The following is a 27,573-nucleotide window of genomic DNA, read 5'->3' as shown; positions in this document are numbered from 1 at the left end:
AGCGCCGATAAAACACATATACACACATCTCCACACACACACTGACGCAGCGCCGCTCTGTCCAGGGGGAGAGGGGGAGGTGGGGTGACCCACTGACACGGACCCGATAGATTCCACCTGTCCCCAGGCCAGAAGCCACAGGTGTGGCCCAGGTGCCAGGGGGTGAAAGGTCACAGGGAACAAGAGGGGAACCCAGAAGCCCACCCCCAGATAAAAACACTGTTTTGGAGAGTGGAGAGCCCAGTGTACATGTTGCTGGTTGCCCTCAGTCAGAGAAGACACTCAAACTTCTGGTGCACTATGGCTGCCGTCGCATCAGCCAGGTGGGGCTGCACATTGGTGGTGTTGGAGGGGATCCCCATTACCTGTAAAGCGCTTTGAGTGGAGTGTCCAGAAAAGCGCTATATAAATTATTATTATTATTATTATTATTATTATTATTATTATTATTATTATTATTATTAAACTTCAAGATAAGAAACCCAGGCAGAAATGGTCGAAGAGGACCCGAGAGAAGGCAGTAACACTCAATATCACCTTGCTTGGTTACTCTATTTATTTAGAATTGATCTGTTACAGAACTGAACAGCTGCTAAGTCATTTCAGTGCCTAAATCCCTCTGCTGTTATACAGAGACACTATATATAGAAAAATAGCAACAGGAGGAAAACAATCATTTTCTTTTGTCTTGTACAGAACAGAGAGAGACATCATGAGAGGAATGAGGTAGAGAACAGAGGAAGAGACAGGAGGAGAGAGAGTGAGAGAAAGACAGTGAGGGAGAGAGACAGTGAGATAGAGAGAGTGAGAGAGAGAAACAGTGAGGAAGAGGAAGACAGTGAGGATGAGAGAGACAGAAAGGAGATAGTGAGGGAGATAAAGTCTGCAGTCACAGTCTATGGAGCTGAGATCGGGAGTCTCTGCCAATCCAGGGCCACTTCTGCTAATCTAGATCTTAATTAGTCAATTAAAAACATTCCTCCTGGTGACGGAGCGCAGGCGATGTTGTCACACGCGCACGCAGGGCAGAGTGGGTGAGGGGTCTCAGTGTGGTCATATGGAGGGCACAGAGGGGTCAGCCTTCAGTCACCCGGGTGGGTGGGGGAGAGAGACAATTTGGAAGGAGAAAGACAGAGGGGGGGTGAAGGAGAGAGGAACAGAGGCCGCGATAATGAAGGAGTGTCTTGGTCAGCACCAGGACACTGACCCCCCCCACAGGACGAGATCACACCAGCCCACACGACAGTGGACCGTGTTCCGAGTTTCCGATGGCCTGTAGCATCAAGGCACTGTCCTGTCTCCCTGGGTCTCTTCAAACCTGCCACCCCTGTCCTACAGCCTCTTTCAGCAGTGACCCCTCTTTAAGAGCAGTGAAAACCTATCCATCCATCAGCTCCCCTTCTGTCGTATCTGTACAAGACTGTGGGTGTGGGCACGGGACCTTCGGTATTCCCTGGCTCCTGAATATTCCAATGTCTCTTTTCCTGATTCCTTTGTGCTTATTCCCCCTTCCCCGATCCATTCTCTATTCCTTACTCCTCATGCACGTGGACGCTAGCGAGTGGATCTGGGATGAAATGGGTATCTTCGGGGGTGCAGTGGGGTTTACTTAGGGGTGCATGGTGTGTAAAGAAAGGTTTGGGGTGTACTGAGTGTAGAGTGGGTGTTTTAGAGGGGTTTGGAGGGTGTCGTGGGAATTCGGGTGTGTTTTAGAGAACGTGTGGGGTGTAATGGGGTTTGGAGGGTGTCGTGGGAATTAGGGTGCGTTTTAGAGAAGTGAAGGTGATGTAGTGGGGTTGCATGGGCAGTACTAGAGATCTTGATAGGTTTTGGGGCTGCTGAAGAAGCGTAGGAAGAGTGAGAGTTTTGGGGTGCTCAGACTCCCAGTGCTAGCAGCAACATGAGAGGCTGGAGGAGGACCAGACTTCCCAGCATTCGGAGTCCGGAGGCTCCTGAAAGATGAAAAGACAGATATTTGTAGTTGAGAATTAAATTCTGTAGCAGCCCCGTGCAGCGGAGTCATGGGAAAATGGCCCTCCTGGGTCTCGTGATGCTGCGCACTGCTCACACACAGGAGGGCGGGGGCTGTCCCCCCCACGGGACCAGTGTGCCCTGGAGCCCCCTCCTTTCACCCCAGCCGTTTGGTTACCGAATGATCCCAAGGACTTCAGCTTCAACAACAGGGCTGGGCAGCTTGTTCCACACACTCTTCCTGTTCTCAGCCCGAAATGTGTGGATTAGACTCACAATTTCCACTTGTGTCCTGGGGTTCATGTTGGGTTATGGGTGTTGAAAAGCCCTCCTCTGTGTACTATGTGCTGTGACAGTAGTGCTCAGGATTTTAATGTTTGTCCGGAATCTCCCTGTAGCCCCCCTTTGAGCAAACTAAAGAGATCAAGTTCCACGACCTTGTGATTGTGTGCCATTTCTCCAACATCAGGAATAAACCTTATTTTTTTGTTCGGCCAGTGACAGCTGGCAACACCCCCACACTCACCGGCTTTCTGAGGCAGGGGGGTGACTGTTGCAGGAGTGGTTGTGGTCTGCGCCCGAGGGGTGAACTGCACCCCCAAGACATCCGCAAGCGCCTTTTTCTGCAAGTCGTTCATGGCTGACTTCTGAGCCTCCGTTACCATGGCAGCGTTGTCAGGGCCCAAAGCCTGTAGCTGAGTGGCTGAGAGATTCTACACAGAGACCACACAAGGGGAAACTGATAAATACTGTAACACATAGCTGTAACACCTCTTCTGCTGATTATTGATTAACCACACAAGGGGAAACCGATAAATCCAGACCAACACCACAGCTGTTACATCTCTTTCATTGATGATCAATTAACCACACAAGGGGAAACCGATAAATACAGACCAGCACCACAGCTGTAACATCTCTTCTGCTGATGATCAATTAACCACACAAGGGGAAACGGATAAATACAGACCAGCACCACAGCTGTAACATCTCTTCTCCTGATTATCGATTAACTACACAAGGGGAAACGGATAAATACAGAGCTATTACATCTCTTCTGCTAATTAGCAATTATCCAGTTGCAGGATCTGGATGGAGAGAAACTATGTAGCAGAGTGGACATGAGGGACTATTGTCTTCATACACCTGTGCATTGTACCTGTGACATTAGAACCCAATTGAAGTCTGTCTACCAGCCCATCGATCAGCACAGCTGACTGTGGTGAACTGGTCAGCCGCTGGCTGTGCTCTCCAGGGCGAAATATGGACACACACACACAGGTGATCCCCTGAACGGCATCCCAGAGACACTCACTGCCAGGCGCTCCGGCGGGATGAGGGGAATGGCCGAGGCGGAGATGAAGGGGAGGACGGAGGAGATCAGGACCTGCAGCTCCCAAGCACTGAGACCAGCTGTGGAGAGACAAACAGAGCGAGTGACCAGCGGGGCAGACAGACCAAGAGAGAGAGTGGCCAGAGAAACGGATAGTGGGCTGTTTCCCCAGTGGACAGACCAGCTGGATGGAGAAAGAGTAACTGGATGGACAGAGATCAACTAAACTAGACATCAAGATGAGCTGGACAGATGGTGGGAGACATAAATTGACACAGAAGGAGCGACTGCGTGGGAGGGTGAGTGACAGGCCCCCTGGCCAATGGCGAGAGAGCGAGGGACTGATTGATACCCAAGCTGGCCAATAGGACAGAGCATCGGGGGTGGACTGACCGATGACGTTCCCGACTTCGCTGACCACAGCTTCTGTCCAGGTCTTCACGTCCCCGTAGACGGCCACGGCCTTGTCCTTGAGCCTCTCGTTCACGGCCAGCGGACACTCTGCCGAGCCCAGCACTCTGGCCGCTCCCCTGCGCGGAAAACCGTGAGGAACTGTCTTTACGCTTCGCCTGCTGGTACGTGATTCTGTGCAGTGTGCAATTGCAGCTCACACAGCCTTTAGTTCAGCAATACTGGCTTCTATACTACAGGGTGTGCCGCTGTTGTTGCTAATGTGTTAGAATACACAGTAATAATAATTATAATGGGTGCCTTTTGTGGACACTCCACCCAAAGCGCTTTACAGGTAATGGGGATCCCCTCCACCACCACCAGTGTGCAGCCCCACCTGGATGATGCTCCAGTCCGCTCCCCACACACCAGCTCTCAGTGGGGAGGAGAGCAGAGTGATGAGGCCAGTTCAGAGAGGGGGGTTATTAGGAGGCCATGACTGGTGAAGGCCAGGGGGAAATTTGGACAGTATTTTTGGGGAGTGGGGGGGGTTCAGCCTCACAGAAGAGGGATCTGCCTGCTACAGTCCATTCCAGGATTAGGGCTTTCCTGGGCCCGTGCTGCACTGCAGGAAGAAGGAGAAGAGTCGCAGTTTCAGCAGCTGACCTGTAGGAGGCGGTGTTGATCTGCGAGACCTGCTCTGGTGTCATCCCGCAGACAAACTGGCCCAGCCCCACCAGCTCTAGTGCTCCCAGCGCTCCGGCACTCGTGTGGGTCTGCTCCAGGAACCCCTGCAGCACAGCCTCTCTCTGTGGGAGCAACAGTGGCAGGTGAGGTTCAGGCTAGAGGGCAACCTGCTTCCTGAGCTACTGCCCATACAGTACTGACAACCCGCTGATGTGGGTCTACTGAGCTGAGCCACTGACCTGAGGCTGTGTCCAGAGACAGGTGGACAGGGAACCCAGAATGTCCCCTGATGTGTGTCTACAGAGCAGAACCACTGACCTGAGCCTGTGTCCAGAGACAGGTGGACAGGGAACCCAGAATGTCCCCTGATGTGTGTCTACAGAGCAGAGCCACTGACCTGAGCCTGTGTCCAGTTGCAGGTGGACAGGGAACCCAGAATGTCCCCTGATGTGTGTCTACAGAGCAGAGCCACTGACCTGAGCCTGTGTCCAGTTGCAGGTGCACAGGGAACCCAGAATGTCCCCTGATGTGCATCTACAGAGCAGAGCCACTGACCTGAGCCTGTGTCCAGTTGCAGGTGGACAGCGTCTCCACAGTGTCCACCGACAGGTTGAGGGAGCGCAGCTCGGAGGGGGAGAAGCCCTGAGCCAAGCAGCCCAGCTGGAGGAGATGCTCTGCGGTCAGGGAGGAGGGGACTCCCCAGGCCTGGACAGACGGATAGGGAGGGTCAGGACACAAGGACAGGGGAAGGATCCAGGCAAGATCTGAGGAATCTCATTTGGCTGTCCAGACTCTTCCCTGTGCCACTTGAATGAATGAAATTTTTCCTTCAGATCCAGGAAACGGAACTGTGAAGAGACCCACAGCAGATCCAAGGAGGCAAATGGGGCAAGGGGAAAAACTGGACAGCTGGACATTGCTGATGCAACACTAATTCCTCATTAGGTGAGGAACGGAGCAGCGATCAGTACCTGGACAGACTTGTTGCGCAGTGCGGCCAGCTGCTCCACGCTGAACCCCTTGACCGTCCCCAGAGTGGACAGGCTGTCCTTGAAGGTCTCAGGGGTCATGGAGGCCAGCTGCTCTGGGGTCCAGAAGACATTGCTGTCGCCCAACTCCAGGATCTGCTGCAGCGTGGGAGTGCTGGAGACTGGGAGACAGACAGGGAGAGACAAGAAGACAGAGAAAGGGATGTGGGAGAGGAGAGAGGAAGACAGGAAAGAGTACAAGAGGGCGTATTTATCATACATATATACTGTATTATAACTAAAGACACATAAACCCCTGTTTCCAAAAGTGAGATTTAAGCACCCCATTCCTCAGCTCTCCCCTCCTCCAAACCCCATTGCTCACCTGCGCGTCTCTTGCGCATACTGCCAGGGGGCGCTGTGATGAGAGAGTACAGCTTCCAGCGCAGTGCTGTCAAGTTCAGCTGGCTGCTGTATTCTGTGGCTGTCGGCCCTGATGGGGGAGCAGGCAGGGTGTCCAGGAGGTCCAGCAGGGTAGTTTTCAGCCAGGTCTGTCACAGGTAAGAGCCAAAACACAGAGTCTGACTGGGAGCAGCAGAGCAGAGCAGGACCAGAGAGCTCTTTCTTACTGAGAGCACCAGAGCAGAGCAGGACCAGAGAGCTCTTTCTGACTGAGAGCAGCAGAGCAGAGCAGGACCAGAGAGCTCTTTCTTACTGAGAGCACCAGAGCAGAGCAGGACCAGAGAGCTCTTTCTGACTGAGAGCAGCAGAGCAGGACCAGAGAGCTCTTTCTGACTGAGAGCAGCAGAGCAGAGCAGGACCAGAGAGCTCTTTCTTACTGAGAGCAGCAGAGCAGAGCAGGACCAGAGAGCTCTTTCTGACTGAGAGCAGCAGAGCAGGACCAGAGAGCTCTTTCTGACTGAGAGCACCAGAGCAGAGCAGGACCAGAGAGTCTGACTGAGAGCACCAGAGCAGAGCAGGACCAGAGAGCTCTTTCTGACTGAGAGCAGCAGAGCAGAGCAGGACCAGAGAGCTCTTTCTGACTGAGAGCAGCAGAGCAGAGCAGGACCAGAGAGCTCTTTCTTACTGAGAGCACCAGAGCAGAGCAGGACCAGAGAGTCTGACTGAGAGCACCAGAGCAGAGCAGGACCAGAGAGCTCTTTCTGACTGAGAGCAGCAGAGCAGAGCAGGACCAGAGAGCTCTTTCTGACTGAGAGCAGCAGAGCAGAGCAGGACCAGAGAGCTCTTTCTGACTGAGAGCAGCAGAGCAGAGCAGGACCAGAGAGCTCTTTCTGACTGAGAGCACCAGAGCAGAGCAGGACCAGAGAGCTCTTTCTGACTGAGAGCAGCAGAGCAGAGCAGGACCAGAGAGTCTGACTGAGAGCACCAGAGCAGAGCAGGACCAGAGAGCTCTTTCTGACTGAGAGCAGCAGAGCAGAGCAGGACCAGAGAGCTCTTTCTGACTGAGAGCACCAGAGCAGAGCAGGACCAGAGAGCTCTTTCTTACTGAGAGCAGCAGAGCAGAGCAGGACCAGAGAGCTCTTTCTGACTGAGAGCAGCAGAGCAGAGCAGGACCAGAGAGCTCTTTCTGCTGCAGTGTGGTGGGAGCAGGAGCAGGGCGGATACCTTGCTGGGCAGTGAGCGAAGGGCAGTGTCGTTCAGCAGCAGGAAGGGTCCCAGTGTTGCCATCATGCTTGAGGTCCAGGTGGAAGGATCCCTGGAAGAAAAGGATTCCGAGTGGGAAAATCGTCTGGGCAGAAGCACAGCTAAGGGCTGGCATGACAGCTTGCGGTTCGACCACCAACAGAAAACTCCTAAACCCCAGCCTCGGCCCCCATTTTATTCCGAGGCTTTTACTCCTGTTCCTGGCTTTCATCGGCGTGTCCGAGTGTATCCCAGAATGCTGGTGTGACCTTGTGGATCCCAGCACATTCGTGTTTATCCCAGTGTGTGTCCCTGTGTCTCTCACTGTAATCCAGCATGTCCCAGCATGTCCCAGCATGTCCCCCAGTGTCCCCCAGTGTCTCCCAGTGTCTCCCAGTGTGTTTCTGTGTCTCCCAGTGTAATCCAGCATGTTTCTGCATCTCCCAGTCTAATCCAGTGTGTCCCTGTGTCTCCCAGTGTGTCCCTGGAGAAGGCCTAGCTGGCGCCCCAGTGCCCACCCCTCTCTCTCCCTGCTCCTCACCCATAGATGCTCTGTATCCGGCCGAAGAGCGCCTCTCTCCGGCTGGCGTTGAGCTGTCGGCACTGTGCCAGGGTGGAGAGGCTGGCGTTGAGGGCCTCCTGGGACAGGAGAGAGAGGTTCTGGGGCCCCAGTTCACACAGGAGGGGCCCGAGTTTCAAGACATCCTGCCCGGTCAGCGACGTCACATTTTTGCCCTGAAAGGGGGACAGAGAGAGAGAGAGCCGTCGTCTTATTTTTTTGGTATTGGCAGTAATGCTTTATCAGGTTCATATTACATCATTCAATGTGCAAAATCACTTGAATGGAAAAAATTGTTTCTCACTGGTTGATTAGTTACTGGAAAGATGAGCGAGATCATTTCATTTCCTGCGGGTTGAAGAGAAGAGCTCAGGATCTGTATAACGGAGCGTGTCCCAGCCGCCCTGACATGAAGTTAGTGGGTTAACGAGCGCTCACCAGGCAGGCCAGGGCGCGCTCTCTCAGGGCCGGGCGCGTGAGGGAGCTGTGCGGAATGGCAGTCAGGTTGATCTGTGCCACCTTCTCCAGGAACTGGGAGCACACTGCTGGCGGGAGGCCGGCCAGCTTCTCCGGACTAGGGGGAGAGAGGGAGAGGGACCGGGAGGGGGAGATGGAGAGGGGAAGGAAGTACTGTAAGCGTAATGGCAATGATCTCCGAGGTGCTCCGTTGCGATCTCTCCTTGCCTGTTCCCTCTGTACCTCTGTGTACACATCCTCCATCACCCCTCAGTGTGCCTGGTCATCCTGGGTCATCCCAGTGTATTCACATACCCCATGTGTCCCTGTCACTCATTTATCCCTAATTACTCCAATATCATTATCCCAGTGTGCATTCTAAACCTGTTAGTATTTTTCAGTGTGTCCCAATGTGTTCTGGTCTCTGTGTATCCCAGCGTGTCCTATTGTATCCCTGTTTGTCCCTGTCTATCCAGCTATGTCCCTAATCATTATGGTGTCTCTGTTCATTCCCAGTGTTATCCAATGTCAATGTATCCAACGGATTTCTGTGATCTGCATATTATCTCAGGGTATTCCGGGACGTACCAATGCATTCCTTTGTATGCCAGTGAATTTAGTGTGTTCCAGCACAATCCAATACATCCCTTTCTATTCCCGTTTATTCTATTGTGTCAGTGTATCTCACTAATGTGTGCCCTAGGCTGTCCCACTATGCTCTTGCCCTCCTCCTTGACTCACGGCAGGTGCAGAAGGATCAGAGCTGGAATGGCTCGGAGCTCAGAGTCAGAAATGTTGGAGAAGTAGTTCTGTCGGAGATTACCCAGGTAGGAGAACAGCTTCTTCGCAATACAGCTCACCTGGTGGGGGGGAGACACACATCACACATGGTGACACTGGTGACCTGTGAAGGTTCTGCACGCACGCACACTCACACGCATGCACACGCACCTGAACTTCTGCACACAGGTGCAGGTGAGTTCTAACTTTTAATTCCCTGAATCAGGCGGATTTGCTCCTGCAGACACCCCTGTGCGAACAAGAGTGACTGGGGCTCCCCTGATGTCCCTGCGTGTACCTGTGACTTGGAGAGCCAGGCCTCGCTCTGCACCAGTGTGTTAGTGGTCTCCTGCACACTGCTGTTGCTCACGCTGTCAATCGTCGTGCAGGTCACGCCTTGCACGGCCTGGCCCAGCTTTCTGCAGAGAACATCAGCAGAACAGTATCATCATCATCATCACTGTGGCCACCAGTGTCACCTTCATCACCAGTATCATCATCATCATCATCACTATCACCAACATTATCATCACCATCATCACTGTCGCCATAAGTGTCACAATCATCAACAGTATCACCATCATCACTATCATTGATATCAACATTATCATCATAATTATCATGATTAACAGTATCATCACCAACACCATCATCATCGCCAGCATGATCATCATCAGAATCACCAGCATCAGAGTCATCATCACTATTAGCAGTTTCACCACCAACACTATCACAATCACCAAAATTATCATCAACAGTACCAGCATGGTAAATTAGGGGTCAAAGCTACAATTAACAGATAAAAATTAAGATCCTCATACTTGATGTCCTGGAGATTAAGCTTCGATCCCAAAATGTTTCTCACCAGCAGGGCAGACTGCAAAATTAAACACACACAAGGTTACTCTTATGATTGACCTGTTTTCACCCTCTGGTTCACCACACACTCAGTCTGAGCCAAACTAATTCTGCCACCCTTTTATCTGAATACAGTTCCTATGTGTGGAGTTTGTATGTTCTCCTTGTGTTCACATGGGATTCCTCCAGGTTCCCCGGTTTCCTCCCACAGTCTAAAGACATGTTGGTAGATTCATTGGCTTCTGAGAAAATCGGCCCTGGTGTGAGTGAGTGTATGTCTGCCTGCCCTGCAATGGACTGACGTCCCATCCTGGGGTAGCCTGCCTTGCACCCGTTGCTTGCTGGGATAGGCTCCAGCTCCCCTGTGACCCTGAATAGGATAAAGAGGTTAGGAATTGGACGGATGGGATACAAACAAGACATCAGGTGTCAGTAGTGGGATTATCAGAGTAGGTTGAGCCTCTGTTGCTTGAAGTGCAGCAGTTCAGAGAGAAGCTCTGCTACTGAACTGCAGGCAGGGCTTTTCCAGGATGACCCTAATGTGGCTATTGCTTTAGGGAGGAAAACGTTCTTTTATATAATGGGGGAAATTCTTGTTGGGTTTGGACTACCAGTGACAGTGCAGTATAGCTGTACCTGAGCCCTGGTCCAGGGCTTTCCCTGCAGGTCATCCACAGAGCTGAGGTTGGCCTGCTGGAGTACATCCAGGGATAGGCTGGAAATCAGGGGGCCGGACAGGGTGCGGACCAGCAGCGCATTGCTGACGTTACTGAACAGCTGAGAGGGAGAGGGGGAGAGCAACAGAGTGGTAGAGAGGAGAAGGGTGAGGGAGAGAGGACAAGAGAAGGGAGAGAGAGAGGGAGAGCAGGAAAGCGAGGGAGAGGCAGAGTGGGAAAGACGAGGGCCAAGAGTTGGCAGAGAGAAAGGGGAGCGGGCAGGAAGAGGAGGGAGACAGTTAAGGTTAGTTTAGTTCTGACTGCTGTCTCACCGCAGGTCAGGGGACGATTTCAGCTGGGTGTGGCTGGGGCGCTTGTACAGGAGAGGGTCACGACTTACCCCTTCCAGGAAAGCAGCCCTCTGCAGAGTGGACATGTCCCGGGACAGACTGTCCAGCTGCCCTGTGCGCAGAAGTTCATCGCCTCCCTTGACTGACCGCAACAGTTTAGAGCCCAGCCCCCGAATCACTGAGCCCATGGACTGGAGCACTGAGGGGGTTAACTCCTGAGAGAGCGAGAGGGGTGAGAGAGAGAGATTGGGGGGATACAGTGGGAGAGAGAGGGGTGAGAGAGAGACTGGGGTGATACAGTGTGAGAGAGATTGGGGTGAGAGAGAGACTGGGGTGATACAGTGTGACAGAGGGGTGAGAGAGAGACTGGGGTGATACAGTGTGAGAGAGATTGGGGTGAGAGAGAGACTGGGGTGATACAGTGTGACAGAGGGGTGAGAGAGAGACTGGGGTGATACAGTGTGAGAGAGATTGGGGTGAGAGAGAGACTGGGGTGATACAGTGTGACAGAGGGGTGAGAGAGAGACTGGGGTGATACAGTGTGAGAGAGATTGGGGTGAGAGAGAGACTGGGGTGATACAGTGTGACAGAGGGGTGAGAGAGAGACTGGGGTGATACAGTGTGAGAAAGAGGGGTGAGAGAGAGGGAAGGGCACTGTGAAACACTGACCTTAACGTCCTGCATCAGCTTATTAGCCAGGGCCTTGGCCTGCGCAGGGTTCCAGCGCAAAGCCCCTAGGGAGGACAGGCTGTCCCTGATGCTGGACAGATTCAGGTTGGACAGCTGGTACACGGAGAGAGAGGACGCCACTGAGCCCAGAGACTGCAGGACCTGCTGGGTCACAGGCCCAGAGCCCAACACCTTCTTCACCAGAAGCTGCTTGACCTGCAAGGGCAGAAACACGGAGAGGTCTCTCAGGAGGGAGGGATTATCACAGCAGTAGGAGCGCAGGGCGGGGATACGGACCTTGTCAATTCTCGAGTTGTTACAGACTTGGAGGTGAGACAGAATCTTCTGGCTGAGAGAGTCACTGGGGGGCTGAAGATCATCATAGAAACAGGTCAGAGAGCCCAGCCTGGTGAGGGAGAGGGAGAGGCAGGGAGGAGAGGAGAGAGGGAAAGAGGAGAGAGAGGGAGGTATAGAGAGACAGAGGGAAGGAGTCAGAGGAGAGAGAGGGGAAGATAAATGTCAAATTCAAAGGTTTTATAATAAACTACAAAATGCCTCACAGTCTGATGCTTTTGCTTCAGTTTTCCAACTTGTGAAGACGGGACACTGGCCCAGCACTAGGGCCACACTGTGGGTTATCAACCACGCCCGAGCACACCCACCTGGTCAGGTCGTCCGAGTCCTGGCTGGTGTTAAGGCAGTGGGATCGCAGCTGGTCCAGCAGTCTGCGGCCCACCTCAGGGTTCAGGGGTCCGGTACCGGTGAAGGAGTCTGGGAACTTGGGGCTCTGGAAGAACTGGCAGAACTGAGAGAGAGAGGACAGTTACTGGTCCTGCATTGGCAACGGTACAATTAATCTTCACGCCAATTAAGCTGTCGTCTGCGCTCGAAAATCTGCAAGGCAGAGAGAGGGACAGACAGAGAGAGGTCCCACTGCTGACGGAGAGAAGCAGAGACAGAGATGTGTTATTTTGGGGAAGAATATCTGTCTAATCCCAGATTATTTTTAATGATGCATCAGGAAATACATCTAATCCCAGAATTCCCACACCTGGCACAATCAGCACTGCCTACTGCAGCCCAGTGTGTGATCTCCTGTCCCAGCCTGAGGAACAGACAGTGAGCCTGTCTCTCAATAATAATAATACAGTGTGTGATCTCCTGTACCAGCCTGAGGAACAGACAGTGAGCCTGTCTCTCAATAATAATAATACAGTGTGTGATCTCCTGTCCCAGCCTGAGGAACAGACAGTGAGCCTGCCTCTCAATAATAATAATACAGTGTGTGATCTCCTGTCCCAGCCTGAGGAACAGACAGTGAGCCTGTCTCTCAATAATAATAATACAGGGTGTGATCTCCTGTCCCAGCCTGAGGAACAGACAGTGAGCCTGTCTCTCAATAATAATAATACAGTGTGTGATCTCCTGTCCCAGCCTGAGGAACAGACAGTGAGCCTGTCTCTCAATAATAATACAGTGTGTGATCTCCTGTACCAGCCTGAGGAACAGTGAGCCTGTCTCTCAATAATAATAATACAGTGTGTGATCTCCTGTCCCAGCCTCAAATAATAGCTTCTAATAGCTTCTTGTTGGAAATATTCCTTTAATTCTTACTGCTTTGGCACACCTGTAATTCCTCATGCAAATCGATAAAGTGCTTTTAATTTGAACGTAAATTTTGGAGGGACAGAGAGACAGACAGGAGCACGGACAGAATCAGAGACAGAGCCCTCTCCTGACCCATCCAGCGGTCAGTTCCACAGGTACCTGATGCGTGTCCACCCCGCTGAGCTCGGAGGGCGGCAGCAGGGTCAGGAAGCGCCCCAGCACCGCCATGACGCTGGAGGAGAGCCAGTTTAGTTTCGGGGAGCACATCTCTGGGGGGAGGAGAGGGAGAGAAAGATGGGCGCTCAGTGCTGTGGGAGCAATCAGGAATCATGGGTGAGCATGGCGATGGCATCCAGCAGTTCCACCATGAACCCCCTGTGAAGCTTACTGGTCCTCATACAGTACAGAAACTGGGCTCATAAGGATAATTTACACACTTATCTAGTGCTTTTCTGGACACTCCACTCAAAGCACTAAAGCCAAAGTGCGCCAGTCCTCTCCCCACACACCAGCTCTCAGTGGGGAGGAGAGCAGAGTGATGAAGCCAGTTCAGAGAGGGGGATTATTAGGAGGCCATGACTGGTAAAGGCCAGGACACCAGGATTAACAACGCTACTGGGATTTTTAATGAACACAGTGAGTCAGGACCTTGGTTTTATGTCCAAATGATGGCACCTTTTTAGAGTATAGTGTCCCCCTCACTGTACTGGGGCATTGGGACTCACACAAACCACAGGGTGAGTGCCCCCTACTGGTCCCACTAACGCCTCTTCCAGCAGTAACCTTAGTTTTTCCCAGGAGTCTCCTATCCAGGTACTGACCAGCTCACACCTGCCGAGCTCCAGTGGGCTGCCAGCTGGGAGCTGCAGGAAGATACAGCTGCTAAATATTATATACAGTACTTATCTGTATGAAACCAGACAGTCCCAGAAACAGAAACTTGCTCCTGGAACTTGGACCTTTTGCTTGGAATCCAAACTAGTCATTCTAGGCTAGTTCTGAACTGGTGCGTATACATTCAAAGTGTTGTGTCAGCCAGTGTCATATCCACACCATCCACAGAGCCCCTTCAGAAGCCCACCTGTGCCCAGCTTGGGTGTGGATCTGGGACTGTCCAGGGAGCAGTTGAAGAAGCTCTGGACGAGACGTGGTCTGATCCACTTGAGAACGTCGTTCCGCATGTCAGGAGAGAGTGACTCAAACACGTCGTGGAACATTCCCATCCTGCGTACACACAGACAGAGAACACACAGCTCGTCACACAGAGAGACAGAGAGAGACACACACACACAGACCGCTCATCACACACACACACAGCTCGTCTCACACACACATAGAGAGACAGACAGCTGATCACACAGACAGACTGATTTAGCAATTGTTCATGCCAATAAAGCTTCTTGAATTGAACTGATATGACAGCTCATCGCACACAGAAACACACAGACAGAGAGAGACAGCTCGACACAAACAGACAGACAGAAAGACAGACAGCTCATCACACTCACAGAGAGCTCACAGACAGCGAGGTCACACACACACACACCCACAGACACACACACACACCCACAGACACCCTCAGACACAAAGACACAAAGACACAAAGACACAAAGACAGAGAGCTTGTCTCACACACACACAGCGAGGTCACCAAGTGACACATCTGGATCCGGACTCACATCAGCTCCAGGTGCTGCCTGGGCAGCTGGCTGGGGAGGCTGAGGTTGGCCCGTGGCCCCAGGAGCAGGGGCTGGGAGCCCCACAGGAGCAGTCGGAACTGGTCGGGGGACAGCCCGCTCCCATTCCCCGCCAGCATGTCCCACGACACGGGGGCGATGAACGCCCGCAGGAAGCACTCCAGCTCGCCCTGTGAGGGGGAGGCGGGAGGTAATCAATCACTCTGACAGCCTTCTAGACACACACAGCACCTCAGACATCTGGCAGGGCTCCAGCAGGGGGCGCACTAACCGTGACGTTCCTCATCATGGACAGGAAGTGGAAAATGTCGCTGCAGTTCATCAACGCCTGGGTCACGTTCTGCAGATGCAAACACAGAAATTAAACACAGATTTCAGAGCAAGAGAAAATCGGGAGGAAGGAGCTGGTCAACACAACACCAGGAAAAGCTGAACCAGAACCTCCAGTCCAGTGCTCCAGTGTGGTGACCCAGGACACTATCCTGGAGGACAGGGGTTCCTAGAATCCTACACACCTGCTAATATTCATCCCTGCCCAGATTAATTACTCATTTAAGCATCATCACCCAGGTGGGGGCTACACACTGGTGGTGGAGGGGATCCCCATTACCTGTAAAGCGCTTTGAGTGGGGTGTCCAGAAAAACACTATGTAAGTACAAGGAAGTTTGATTGATTTGTTGATTGGTTGACTGATTGACTGATTGATTGATTGATGGAAGCCTTAAATAAAATACTAAGTTGCTTGATTGGAACCTTTTCAAAGTTTTTTTTTCCCTCAAAATGTGGTATTGTATGTCACTTATAAAATGCAGTAGTTAAGAAGTGATCTCCAACACGTTTAACAGCTAGAGACCGTCAGTAGTAATAAAATTGGACGAATATGAACTTGTCTGAGTTATTATTATTATTATTATTATTAATAATAATAATAATAATAATAATAATAATAATAATAATAATAATAATTGCTTACACTTATATAGCGCTTTTCTGGACACTCGACTCAAAGCGCTTTACAGGTAATGGGGATCCCCTCCACCACCACCAATGTGCAGCCCCACCTGGATGATGCGATGGCAGCCATAGTGCGCCAGAACGCTCACCACACACCAGCTATCAGTGGGGAGAACAGCAGAGAGTAATGAAGCCAATTCATAGAGGGGGATTATTAGGAGGTCATGATTGGTAAGGGCCAATGGGGAATTTGGCCAGGACGCCGGGGTTACACCCCTACTCTTTTTGAGAAACGCCCTGGGATTTTTAATGACCACAGAGAGTCAGGACCTCGGTTTTACGTCTCATCCGAAGGACGGCGCCTGTTTACAGTATAGTGTCCCCATCACTATACTGGGGCATTAGGACCCACATGGACCGCAGGGTGAGCGCCCCCTGCTGGCCCCACTAACACCTCTTCCAGCAGCAACCTTAGTTTTTCCCAGGAGGTCTCCCATCCAGGTACTGACCAGGCTCACACCTGCTGAGCTTCAGTGGGCTGCCAGTTGTGAGTTGCAGGGTGATATGGCTGCTGGCGCCAATTATTAAGCCAATTAAGGGTTGAGCTGGGCTCTCTGTGTGCCCCTCTAGTCCCAAGATGAGCACCCCTGGGGTCCTGGTCGGTCAGCGATGAGAGCCCCTGGGGCGGTGTGTGAGAGCAGGCTTCTGAAACAGCCCTGGCCGGGCTCAGCCCCTGCCTGTGGCTGATGGATGCAGAACAGTTGTTCTTCTAATACCAGTGTGTGTACATGTGAGCTTCATGTATGTGTGTAGGTAACACGTCTCTACCCAATGCATGCTCATGAGAAGAAGGGGTGTCCCGGTGGAGTTGTCCGTATAAGAGAGGACTGGTGTCTTGCCAGGAGACAGGATCTGGAGGAGATTCAGGAAGTGGGACATCGGGTTGGTGGTATCATTTACTCCCAGGACAGTCCTGAGAGAAAAAACAAAAATTAGCCCTACAGTCTGTCAGGAAACCAATTGGTAGAACAGGAGGATCCTTATGCGTAACTGTGAATCTTGCAGGGTGTGGAGTAGCACAGGGACAAACCAAAAGACGTAATCCAGGGGCTTGGTCAAAAAGGGAGGCAAAGAGTCCGGTAACGAGGGAAATCCAAAAATGACAAGGCCTGGTCAAAAGGCAAGAGCAAAGTTAGGTACCAGGAGATCAGTCAAAAGGTTTGGAAACGCACACAAGAGAGTTCTACTGCAGGCTTCTCAATAGTGAGCAAGGGTTGGTGTGTGAGGGAACTTTAAATACTGAAAGGAAAGGGATGTGGTTGGAAAATTGGTTTGGGAGTGAGAATTTGTGGAATCTGGGAATGTGATGGGTTCAATTAGGAGTGAGATTGTGAAACAGTGGGTTTGGGAATGCAACGTCATTTGCGAGGGAGAGTGTGGGGCATGACACAGTCCAGAGATCACCGGTCCAGTCTGGGCCGGGTCACACTGTAACCCTACAGTCCAGAGATCACTGGTCCAGTCTGGGTCACACTGTAACCCTACAGTCCAGAGATCACTGGTCCAGTCTGGGCCGGGTCACACTGTAACCCTACAGTCCAGAGATCACTGGTCCAGTCTGGGCCGGGTCACACTGTAACCCTACAGTCCAGAGATCGCTGGTCCAGTCTGGGTCACACTGTAACCCTACAGTCCAGAGATCATTGGTCCAGTCTGGGCCGGGTCACACTGTAACCCTACAGTCCAGAGATCACTGGTCCAGTCTGGGCCTGGTCACACTGTAACCCTACAGTCCAGAGATCGCTGGTCCAGTCTGGGCCGGGTCACACTGTAACCCTACAGTCCAGAGATCGCTGGTCCAGTCTGGGCCGGGTCATCCTACAGTCCAGAGATCACTGGTTCAAGACACACTCACATGTTCAGCGATTGCACCATAGGCACTCCCTGCCCTGCAATGAGACAGGAGACACACGAAAGAGAGACAGTAAGATCATGCAATGCTTGAGGTGAGCTGAGGTGATCCTGATGTCTTTCTAGACTAAAGTAGGTGAGTGCATGAGATGACTGAACTGGTCAGTAGATCTTACCTTTCCCAGTGCAGTTGGTCATCTGTCAGGACAGAGGAAAGGACAGTTAGAGGCATACTTGTTAATTCATCTGTAACAGGAGCTACAGACATACCATTGTGCTGTTGTACTTACCAGTAATATTAAATGTTTAATTACACTGATATCATGCATAACCTCTTTGAATTTTGGTGAAACGACTTGTCTAATTATTGAGTGTAATACTCAATATTAGAGGTATTTATTGAGGTATTTTATTTTAGTAGCTTTTGCTGGTAGAGACGTTTCTTGCCATACTGTATGTATACGTGCACTGGAATTCTTAATCGCGCTGATCTCCCGGGACATAGGCAGTACAACAGACACCAGCACACAATGTAGACAGCAGGAACAACAAACATGTTGTGGAAAAATAAATATGTAATAGTGAGACCTAAAAAATAATAAAGACATGGTAGACCATCCAAAAAGTGCAGAAGTGTCTTTAGGCCCTGCAGTCAGCTGTTGAGGATGCACACTGCAGTGGGGTAGAAGCTGTTCTTGAGTCTGGTGCTCTTTGCTTTACCAGTGTGGTACTGCTCGCCATTAATTATGGCAGCAGATGATGTGGATCTCACTGATTGACGGTTCATCGCATCCTATAATCCTCTGTGTTGTTGCCACAACCCCTTGTAGTGCGGTTCTGTCATGCATGGTAGTACTGCTGTTCCTCACAGTGATGCCACTAGTGAGGACACTGTCTGCAGTGCTGCAGAAAGTGCAGGGGTTGTCGTGCCTTTCTCAGCCTGGCTGCAGTGCAGTGAGGCCAAGCCAAGCTGCTGGAGATCTGCAGGCTGAGGAACCTGAAGCAGCTGACAGTTTCCACTGCTGGGCCCTGGATGCGGGTTGGGGCGTGACTCCCCCTGGGTCTCCTGAAGTCCACAATGAGTTCTTCTGTCTTGTTGACACTCAGGGTCGGACTGTTGTCAAGGTACCGTCTTGTAAGGTGCGCCACCTCACTTCTGTCTGCGGACTCATCGTTGTTGATCAGCCCAATTACAGTGGTGTCGCCTGCAAACCTAATGATGTGGTTGGTGCTATAAGTGGCTGTACAGTCGTAGGTAAGCAAGGAGTACAGCCCAGGACTGAGATAGCAGCCCTGGGGAGCTCCAGAGTGGAGGATCACTGCAGAGGAGATACTGTTGCCGGTTTCCTCCACCTGAGTTCTGCCCATCAGGAAATCCAGGATCCAGTTGCAGATCGAGTTGCACAAGCCCAGAGTCCTGAGTTTTGGGACCAGCTTTGCAGGAACAACTGTGTTGAAAGCAGAGCTCTAATCTATAAACAGCATCCTAACATAGGTGCCCTGCCTGTCCTTCTGTTCTAGGGCAGGATGTAGTGCAGTTTGTGCATGTTTGTGTATGTCTATGTTTGGGTGTATCTTTAGCACGGGATGCCTCACCAGGCTGTAGGCCTGGTCAGTGAAGTGGAGCAGTGAAGAAGAAAGTCCCTCCATCGTGGTGTTGAAGTTCTGCATCATCCTGTCTGCAGCCTCTTCCTGTGCCATTCCCTGGACCTTGTACTCCGGCATCTCCAGCATCATCCTGTCCGGCTTTCCTGCAGGAGAGCCCCCATCCAGGCAGAGTTACTGTGACCCTGCTGGATGACTGACTGACACACACTGACATACACGCTGACAGACAAAGACACAGACTGATACACACACTGACACACAGACACATGGGCCCACAGACAGAGACACACAGACACATGGGCCCACAGACAGAGACACACAGACACACGGATCCACAGACAGACAGAGACCCCCAGACCCCCAGACCCCCAGACACATGGACCCACAGACACATGGACCCACAGACACATGGACCCACAGACACATGGACCCACAGACACAGACACATGGACCCACAGACAGAGACATCAGACAGAGACACAGACACATGGACCCACAGACAGAGAAATGGTCTGTCAGTTGTCCAAAGGTACTAAGAGACCAGACAGATGGACACACAGTCCAGCTACAGTGGGACTGACCTGTGGCCTTGTGGATAGACAGCAGGACGAAGAGCAGTCCAAGCCTCCTCACAGACATGGCTGACTCCTTTGCACTCTCCCTGTATCACTGTAGGACACCTCGGCTGGAAATGTAAAAGCACATTTAGGTGACACTGGGACAGTTGCTGATCGACTTTTTCTGTGCATCAGTAGAAGAAATGAGGCTTGTATTAGCCTCTCCTTCAAGTGGCAGCAGAGGGTGGGGATCCGGGCTCTGGACTGACACCGATCATTGGGTTTGAGTCCACAATGCAGACACTGTTGTTCTGTCTCGGACTGAGGATCTGCACATCACCCTGTCTGTGGCTGTCAGCCCAGCTGTGTGCTAACCTGGCATGGACTGTTTCTGACCCAGGCAGGTGTATGACGTCCCTGGCCTTTGCTGCACTGTATCATGCTTTTACCCTGATCTCACTGGGCTTTACTGCACTGTACTTACCCTGATCTCACTGGGCTTTACTGCACTGTACTGTGCTTTTACCCTGATCTCACTGGGCTTTACTGCACTGTCCTGAGCTTTTACCCTGATCTCACTGGGCTTTACTGCACTGTACTGTGCTTTTACTCTGATCTCACTGGGTTTTCCTGCACTAGACTGTGCTTTTACCCTGATCTCACTGGGCTTTACTGCACTGTACTGTGATTTTACTGCAGTTGTGCTGTTAGTTGGGACTGGTTGGCTCTCAGGGGGAGTTTGCCCCCACCTGATCCTGTTGAAGAACCCTGTGTTGTATTCTGCTGTTGCCAGGGAGCTTGTTGCTATGGGTAAAGAGCCAGGTAGTGAGGAAGAGGAGGAGAAATTGAGGGAGAAACCAGCCATCTTTTAAATGAAAAATCTAAAAAGTTTGCTTTTTTAGATTAAAATGAACAGAAAGGGCTTCTGCTGTGTTTAACTAGTTAATCCTCCAGGGAAATATGTCATTAATTTCCTAGAAATCCCACTTCCTCCACAGGGGAGTGTGAAGCTGTTTGGAGCAGCAGTGAGAGGCACACAACAGACAGTGACTTCTGGAAAAATCCAACAACACAACCCCAACACACACACACACACACACACACACACACACCACACAGCCCAGCCCAGAACAACAGCAACACAACCCCAACACACACACACCACGCAGCTCAGAACAACACAACCCCAACACACACACACCACACAGCCCAGCACATCGACAACACAACCCAAACACACACACCACACAGCCCAGCACATCGACAACACAACCCCAACACACACACGCCACATGAACACACCACACAGCCCAGCACATCGACAACACAATCCCAACACACACACCACGCAGCCCAGAACAAAAACATCACAAGCCCAACACACACACGCCACACACAGACCCACGCACATACTCCCTTTGCTCTTAACCAGTACCAGAGTACAGTATACCTTTAACAAGTATCAGAGTACAGTATACACTTAATCTCTTAATCAGTAGCAATGGTGAATATATTCAACTATACGCTGAATATATATATATAGCACTCATTTATATCAGGGACAGCTGATACTGTATACTTACTGTACACACAAACACACACACAGACAGACTGACTCTGTCACACACCGGTCCAGTTGAATCTGCGTGTACAATACACAGACAGACAGACAGACAGACAGACAGACAGACAGACAGACAGACAGACAGACAGACAGACAGACAGACTCACTCACCGGTCCAGTTGATTCTGCGTGTACAGTAGTTGCAGTATGAGTGTCCTGAATGTCGCTGTCCTGGAGGTTCTCTTGCTGTGCCGTGGTGCTCTGTGCTGAGTGAAGACAGTGCTGTGTGTCACTGTCTCTCTCCCACCTGAGCTTTGGGAGGTGTTACCTGTGCACAGGTGTGTAGGGGGAGGGCTGGAGCCTCACCGCAGGTAAACAGGGCAAGACAGCAGACAAAGACACAGCTCTCCCTCACCCCCTTCCTTTCTGATCTCTCTTTCTCTCCCTCGTCCCTCTCTTCTCCTGACCTCTGTCTCATCTCTCTTATCTCCTGTCCTCTGTCTCTCATTTCTTCTCCTGTCCTCTCTCTCTCTCTCCTTCCTCTCTTCTCCTGTCCTGGATTCTGACCAGGTGTCAGCTTGGGGATTCCTGGGCATGGTTCTGGTGATCCCAGTGTCCACTGAAAGTTCCTGGGCTTGGTTCTGGTGATCCCAGTGTCCACTGGAAGTTCCCGGGCCTGGTTCTGGTGATCCCAGTGTCCGGGGCCTTTCAGTGCAGCTGGATTCTTGCTCAAGGACTGAATAGGTGCTGTGGGAAAGTCTCTGTGCGTAAGGAACTTCCTGAGGCCTCTTTCTCTGGCCCTGGGCAGAACCCCCAGCTACACAATGGCCACTGTGCCCCTCTGTTTCTCAATAATCCCTGTGCCCTCTCCTATTGTCCAGCCAACACCCAGAGCAAACAGCAGCCTTTCTAAAGATGCTCATTGTACCAGCTTTGCACTTTCCCAGGCTTTCTTTCCACACAGTGTTGTACAGTAGCTTTGTGCTAATGTTGTTTCAGACTGTGTTGTACAGCAGCTTTGTGCTGATGTTGTTTCAGACTGTGTTGTACAGTAGTTTTGTGTTGATGTTGTTCCAGACTGTGTTATACAGTAGTTTTGTGTTAACGTTGTTACAGACTGTTTTGTACAATAAGTTTGTGTTCACACTGCACTAGGTTGTTTTGCACAGAGCTATGTGTTGTTGTTTCAAGCTGTGTTGTACAGTAGCTGTGTGTTGCTATTGCTCCAGGCTGTATTGGACAGTAGCTGTGTGTTTGTGCTGTTCCAGGCTGTACAGTACAGTAGCTGTGTGTTTGTGCTGTTCCAGGCTGTACAGTACACCAGCTGTGTGTTGCTGCTGTGCAGTAGTTGCTGTAGGTACGAGTCTGTGTGCCTGTTCACAGGGGATTCCTGGCTTGTTTGTACTGCACTGTGCTCTTGTGTGGTGATTTCCCTGCAGACTTGTTGACATTTCTCAAACTGGTACAAGGTGAACTGAGTGGTAACAAACAGTCCTGGAGTTCACTTTGGGCACACAAGCGAACAGCACAGGGCAGAGACAGACAGGACACATGGATCAGAGCGGAAGACAGTACACACTGACCACAGTGACAGGACAGAGAGACAGGACACACTGATCACAGAGACAGTTCAGAGTTCAGAGAGACAGGACACACTAATCACAGAGACAGTTCAGAGTTCAGAGAGACAGGACACACTGATCACAGAGACAGGACACACTGATCACAGAGACAGGACAGAGAGACAGGACACACTGATCACAGAGACAGGACAGAGTTCAGAGAGACAGGACACACTGATCACAGAGACAGGACAGAGTTCAGAGAGACAGGACACACTGACCACAGTGACAGGACACACTGACCACAGAGACAGTTCAGAGTTGAGAGAGACAGGACACACTGATCACAGAGACAGGACAGAGAGACAGGACACACTGATCACGAGACAGGACAGAGAGACAGGACACACTGATCACAGAGGCAGTTCAGAGTTGAGAGAGACAGGACACACTGATCACAGAGACAGGACAGAGAGACAGCACACACTGATCACAGAGGCAGTTCAGAGTTCAGAGAGACAAGACACACTGATCACAGAGACAGGAGGTTCAGAGAGACAAAACAGGACACAGAAACCAGAGACAAGCTATATGTTTAGGATATGGTAGAATGCCACTTGCATTAACCCACATTCTCATGTATTCAACAGCCTCAAAGTGGGGACCTCTGTTCGCCTGCCATTCCCACATCCCCCAGCCTCACAGATTCCCGCACTTTCTACGGATCAACTGGAGCCGGCTCTGGAGCGCCGGCGGGATCACAGGGTGTCAGAACCCCCTCAAAGGGGTCTTCCTAGTTGCCGGGGGGGTGCGGCAGGTCCCCCGTTCTAGATCAGCGATTCTGGGGGGGGGCGTGTGAGGGTGTTGGGGTACAGGAGGTCACAGCGCAGTTCAGTGTGGCTTGGAAAGAGGTTTTAATCCAAGCAGGGAGACACCAGCGATCTTCCCTCAGCCCCAGCACCCTGGCACTCCCAGACACCAGCTTTCCCAAAGGTCAGAAGAACTCCAACACTGACGGTCAACCAGTCAAGTCCAGCAGCTGGTCAGCAAAGGTCATCTTCACAAGGAAGCCCAGAACTACAGCATCAATCCAAAGACGAGACCTGGCCAGCCAGGCAAAACTGGAACTGCGTTTCGAAGCGATCTAACGTGTCAGTCAATGAAGTAACCCTGGCTGCCTCATTAGGTACAGCCATGTGGTGCAACTGGCAATGGCTTATTCCTTTAGAATCCTTTTATTGATCGGTGAAAGGGTTTACAGATAGAACTTATTCAAATTAAGGCAGTAATTTCCTGGTTCCACTATGCCGGCATAGATGGGGGGGTTACTTATGGAAATACAATTAATTGGTAAAAACACAACATGAACAAACCACTAATAATCCACACAATAAGACTGCTTTATCTTCTTTCACAGCATGAAACCAGGTCTCAATGGGGAGCCATAAATTTCACCCTGACTGGCCAATATTTGCTCAACCTCTCTGCCTGCAGCCTAAGAGAACCTGTGGCTAGTGGCTTATTTTGAAGACACTAGATCTGCTAACTAACACATCTGACCCGTTGGCTTGTAGAGACACATGATGTGCGAGAGAGGGGCACAGACCCCAGCCTGTAGGGTCGGGATCCACCAGCTCGTCCAGTCCAGGACTCCTCGAAGCTGGACAAAGAGCTGGACACGCTTGAAGAACACTCCAGCTTTTCCTGGCGAGCCGACGATCAGCTCAGCTCGGTCATTAAGAGCAGAGCTGGGACTACACCCCACCCCCAGACAGTATCCGCGGCGCCCAGGAGCGCAGATCTGCACCGCCGAGGTAGGAGAGAGATGAAGAGGCACAAACACAGGAGGAAGAGGGGGAGGAGGAGGAGGAGATGGCCTGGCAACTGCTTGCCGTTTCCAAGCACAAGGTACTGAAATAACCCCGCCTGCCACTTACCTAGAAACGAAATCAAGCACGGCCCTCCAGGACTCCATTAGCGCGATCCCAGGACACCGCAACACAGCAAGTGCTGGCGTGCCAGTCCAGGCCCTCGGTCCGCTCATTAATGCCAATTAACTAATGACAGCAATTAGGGGAAGCAACTCAGAAAGGAGTTATACTGTTAAATTACTCCCACAAGCCTCCACACTGCTTCAGGTCAGAGGAGCAGTTCTCTGGTCACTGGCGAGAGCCCTGCCTCCCCTGCATTTTCTTTTAACCACGTAAGGCCTTGGACAGAAATTCACTTCATGTCTGTACCTGCTGCTCATCGTCTCTTGGCTGGGAACACCGGGAGAAAAGTTCTTTCTGGACCGCAGTGACCCAAAAACCGTGGGTCTAAATTCTGGCCCCTAAAACCTGGGTCGCGTCCCCAGTGTGACGTCTCAGGTGTGAAATAAGATGTGAAATTCTGGTCACTTTGATTAAAGAGCTCCACCTACTGGTCCACTCACAGCAGCTCCCTGGTTTTCCTTGGAACACCAGGTTGGGGTACAGGGTGGGGACCCCGCTGTAGAAATCTAGGCTAAGATCAATTAATTTAATACAGGGCTCTGATCAAAAAGCAGCACAAGCTTCCTGCAGTAGCTGGACCCAGGATTGAGAGGTATTTCTATTCATCCATTTTTAGACGGGAGTGTACTCCAAAAATTGAGTGTTTAAATAGCGGGACTTGTCCTACTTTTACAATATCACACATGAACTTAAATGGATGGAGAAGGAGCTCATAAAACACTTTAAGAAATGAAAAGAAACAACATTTTATCTACAACCACGCAAACCCTCTGGGGGAATTACCACCTCACAAAATGACCACAACAAGCAGAAGTCTATAAACAACACAGAACATAGTTTTTGGAAACCTTTATTTCTTTTGTCATTAACACCACCCATCCACTACTGGAGAGGAGGATCTCGGCAAACCAGAGCCTGTAGCAGTATTGAAGGCCTGGAAAGGAGACCAGTCCTTATCAAAGCACATTGGCCATGTTATTAAAATTTAACTATAAAACCTGAATAAATCAGACCCAATAAATCTATCCCAAAGCTAATGACTGTTTTGTCCCAGGAAAGTCAGGAACTAGCACTGAATACACTTTGGGAGGAACGACAACACCCAATAAAAACGCGTTTAGGAGTGTTTACAGGCATAAGAAGTAAGGCACACTGTCTCAACCCGCTTGGCCAAGACTTGACAGAGGATGAGGAAATCAGGAGGCCCTTGGAGAGAGGGGAGTTAACAGGGGGGAAGTGGCACAGGTGGAGGAGGGCTGCAGAAAGGCAGGGACTGTGGTAGTTGTAGTTTTGCAGGAAGTCACATGACAGAGGAGTCACGCTTTCAGGAAGTGACATCACGGAGGGCGACTAGAGCAGCATAGGTGAAGAAGAACTTGGCTGTTTTCATAACTCTCGAGAGTTCCTTAAAATCACCACCGATCACCGGCCACATGGCCAATCCAAGGACTGCAACTGAGAAACAACCACTAACAAGCTGTGTGTGACTGTCTAAACGCTATTTAATAGAAAACAAATTCCCGATTCCTGCTCCTGCTACTCCGAGCAACTCTCCAGCCTCAGCTGGATTCTTTCAGGCAGGCCAGAGTCTGTGAAATGATCTGCAAAGAGAAATAAGGCTTTATTTGACTTCTAAAGCTGAGTTTCCTATTTTTTAATTCCAATAATTGTCATTTTTTTCAAAAACAACTAAATTAGTTCAAGTAGGGAGCTGCGTCAATGTGTGTCGGCTGCCAAGGAACAAATTGAGGTTTATTCCATGCCACACCTGAAGAAGGCTCCACAGCCAAAAAGTTGTGTTTCTTTTCTTCTCTCTTCAGCCTGGAATAAACCTTTACTTGTTTCTTTACAACTAGATGAGTTAACATGTAGATATATATATGAACTATGTGGAAAACTGATCACCAATTAGCTGCACTTTTTTATTTTTTCAATATCTGATGCTAAACCTGAATCATAAAGTTGCTGTCTCACCACAAACTTTTGCACATGGTTTATCAGGTCGAACTGATGAAAACAGCCCTGTTAATTTGTACACTGTAGGTCAGATTTCCGTGAAACCCAATTACAGAGAGAGTTGTAATATTCCTATTGTATATTGTATTGTATTGTGTATTGTATGAATATTGTAATATTCCATGTGTTAATTTACCTGCTGCAAACTCTCGGATGTCCTCAGGTCTCTTTAAGAACACTTCTCTGAGAGAAAAGGGGGGGAACAGAATTATATATATACTGTATATAGTACTCGCGCCATTAAAGTTGTTAAAATTGTGCAAATCTGTGTCGTTTCTAACCTTAAGAAATCGCTCAACAAGAGATCCACCTCTGGATGTGATCGTAAATACTTCTCGTTTTCGATTCTCGTTTTGATCTAGAGAGAAGAAAAACTTCAAAATTTCAGAATTTTCTATCTACTGTTGTCTAACACGTACTCTCCTTTAGCCCTTCTAGTTACAGAAGTAACCTGCCCCTGTGCTCATGGTTTGTCATCCTTCCAGTCAATCAAAGCAGTGTTTTTTTATTGGATAAAAACCTGTTTTATAGCTCGGCTGCAACCGAGTTATATTCATAACATCTAACTTTACATGCTTCGTGTAAACATTTACTTCAGCAAGTTTATTTTGCTTTTAGCGTTACCTTAAACTGCCGAAGCTTCTCCTGCTGTTCCGGGCTCAGGGCGCCGATATCGAGTCGCTCCATTCCGCTCTGTTCCGCCATGTTTCTTCTCGAGCACGCACCGACGACAACAGGTCCCGTTGCTACGGGCGACACTTCCTTCCGTAAACCGCGGCA

The 27,573-nt window shown here is 50.6% G+C and overlaps 2 protein-coding genes across 2 annotated transcripts; both read right to left on the bottom strand.

Moving 5' to 3' along the window:
- Window positions 1-538: 538 nt before the first annotated feature.
- On the bottom strand, window positions 539-23,860 carry otoa (otoancorin). Its single transcript, XM_088620692.1, has 29 exons — window positions 21,393-23,860; window positions 19,682-19,785; window positions 19,089-19,243; window positions 17,669-17,690; window positions 17,497-17,530; window positions 16,410-16,554; window positions 14,898-14,966; window positions 14,609-14,796; window positions 14,011-14,153; window positions 13,089-13,198; window positions 11,984-12,126; window positions 11,619-11,727; window positions 11,322-11,537; window positions 10,703-10,867; window positions 10,283-10,423; window positions 9,610-9,665; window positions 9,087-9,207; window positions 8,750-8,868; window positions 7,991-8,126; window positions 7,535-7,728; window positions 6,976-7,066; window positions 5,735-5,900; window positions 5,353-5,531; window positions 4,937-5,086; window positions 4,361-4,503; window positions 3,698-3,834; window positions 3,287-3,384; window positions 2,498-2,684; window positions 539-1,952 (listed from the first exon to the last, which is right to left on the bottom strand). The coding sequence occupies exons 2-29, from the start codon at window positions 19,737-19,739 to the stop codon at window positions 1,876-1,878; spliced, it is 3,552 nt and encodes a 1,183-aa protein (XP_088476818.1). The 5' UTR covers window positions 19,740-19,785; window positions 21,393-23,860; the 3' UTR covers window positions 539-1,875.
- Window positions 23,861-25,611: 1,751 nt separating this feature from the next.
- On the bottom strand, window positions 25,612-27,566 carry riiad1 (regulatory subunit of type II PKA R-subunit domain containing 1). Its single transcript, XM_088620740.1, has 4 exons — window positions 27,418-27,566; window positions 27,075-27,151; window positions 26,930-26,976; window positions 25,612-26,378 (listed from the first exon to the last, which is right to left on the bottom strand). The coding sequence occupies exons 1-4, from the start codon at window positions 27,496-27,498 to the stop codon at window positions 26,314-26,316; spliced, it is 270 nt and encodes an 89-aa protein (XP_088476866.1). The 5' UTR covers window positions 27,499-27,566; the 3' UTR covers window positions 25,612-26,313.
- Between the last annotated feature and the right edge of the window lie 7 nt (window positions 27,567-27,573).

Source organism: Lepisosteus platostomus, chromosome 26 (assembly GCF_059453375.1).
Source record: "Lepisosteus platostomus isolate fLepPlt1 chromosome 26, fLepPlt1.hap1, whole genome shotgun sequence".
NCBI classification, from domain to species: domain Eukaryota; kingdom Metazoa; phylum Chordata; class Actinopteri; order Semionotiformes; family Lepisosteidae; genus Lepisosteus; species Lepisosteus platostomus.
The sequence above is the reverse complement of the archived record's forward strand: the minus strand, read 5'-3'. Positions and strand labels throughout refer to the sequence as shown.

Excerpts from the sequence above, each read along its gene's own strand:
- otoa (XM_088620692.1), bottom strand. The coding sequence starts at position 19,739 with ATGTCTGTGAGGAGGCTTGGACTGCTCTTCGTCCTGCTGTCTATCCAC. Across the intron at positions 10,868-11,321 it reads AGCTGATGCAGGACGTTAAG|GAGTTAACCCCCTCAGTGCT; the intron begins GTCAGTGTTTCA and ends TCGCTCTCTCAG. Across the intron at positions 5,087-5,352 it reads TGCGCAACAAGTCTGTCCAG|GCCTGGGGAGTCCCCTCCTC; the intron begins GTACTGATCGCT and ends CCGTCTGTCCAG.
- riiad1 (XM_088620740.1), bottom strand. The coding sequence starts at position 27,498 with ATGGCGGAACAGAGCGGAATGGAGCGACTCGATATCGGCGCCCTGAGC. Across the intron at positions 26,977-27,074 it reads TTGTTGAGCGATTTCTTAAG|AGAAGTGTTCTTAAAGAGAC; the intron begins GTTAGAAACGAC and ends CTTTTCTCTCAG. Across the intron at positions 26,379-26,929 it reads CATCCGAGAGTTTGCAGCAG|ATCATTTCACAGACTCTGGC; the intron begins GTAAATTAACAC and ends TTCTCTTTGCAG.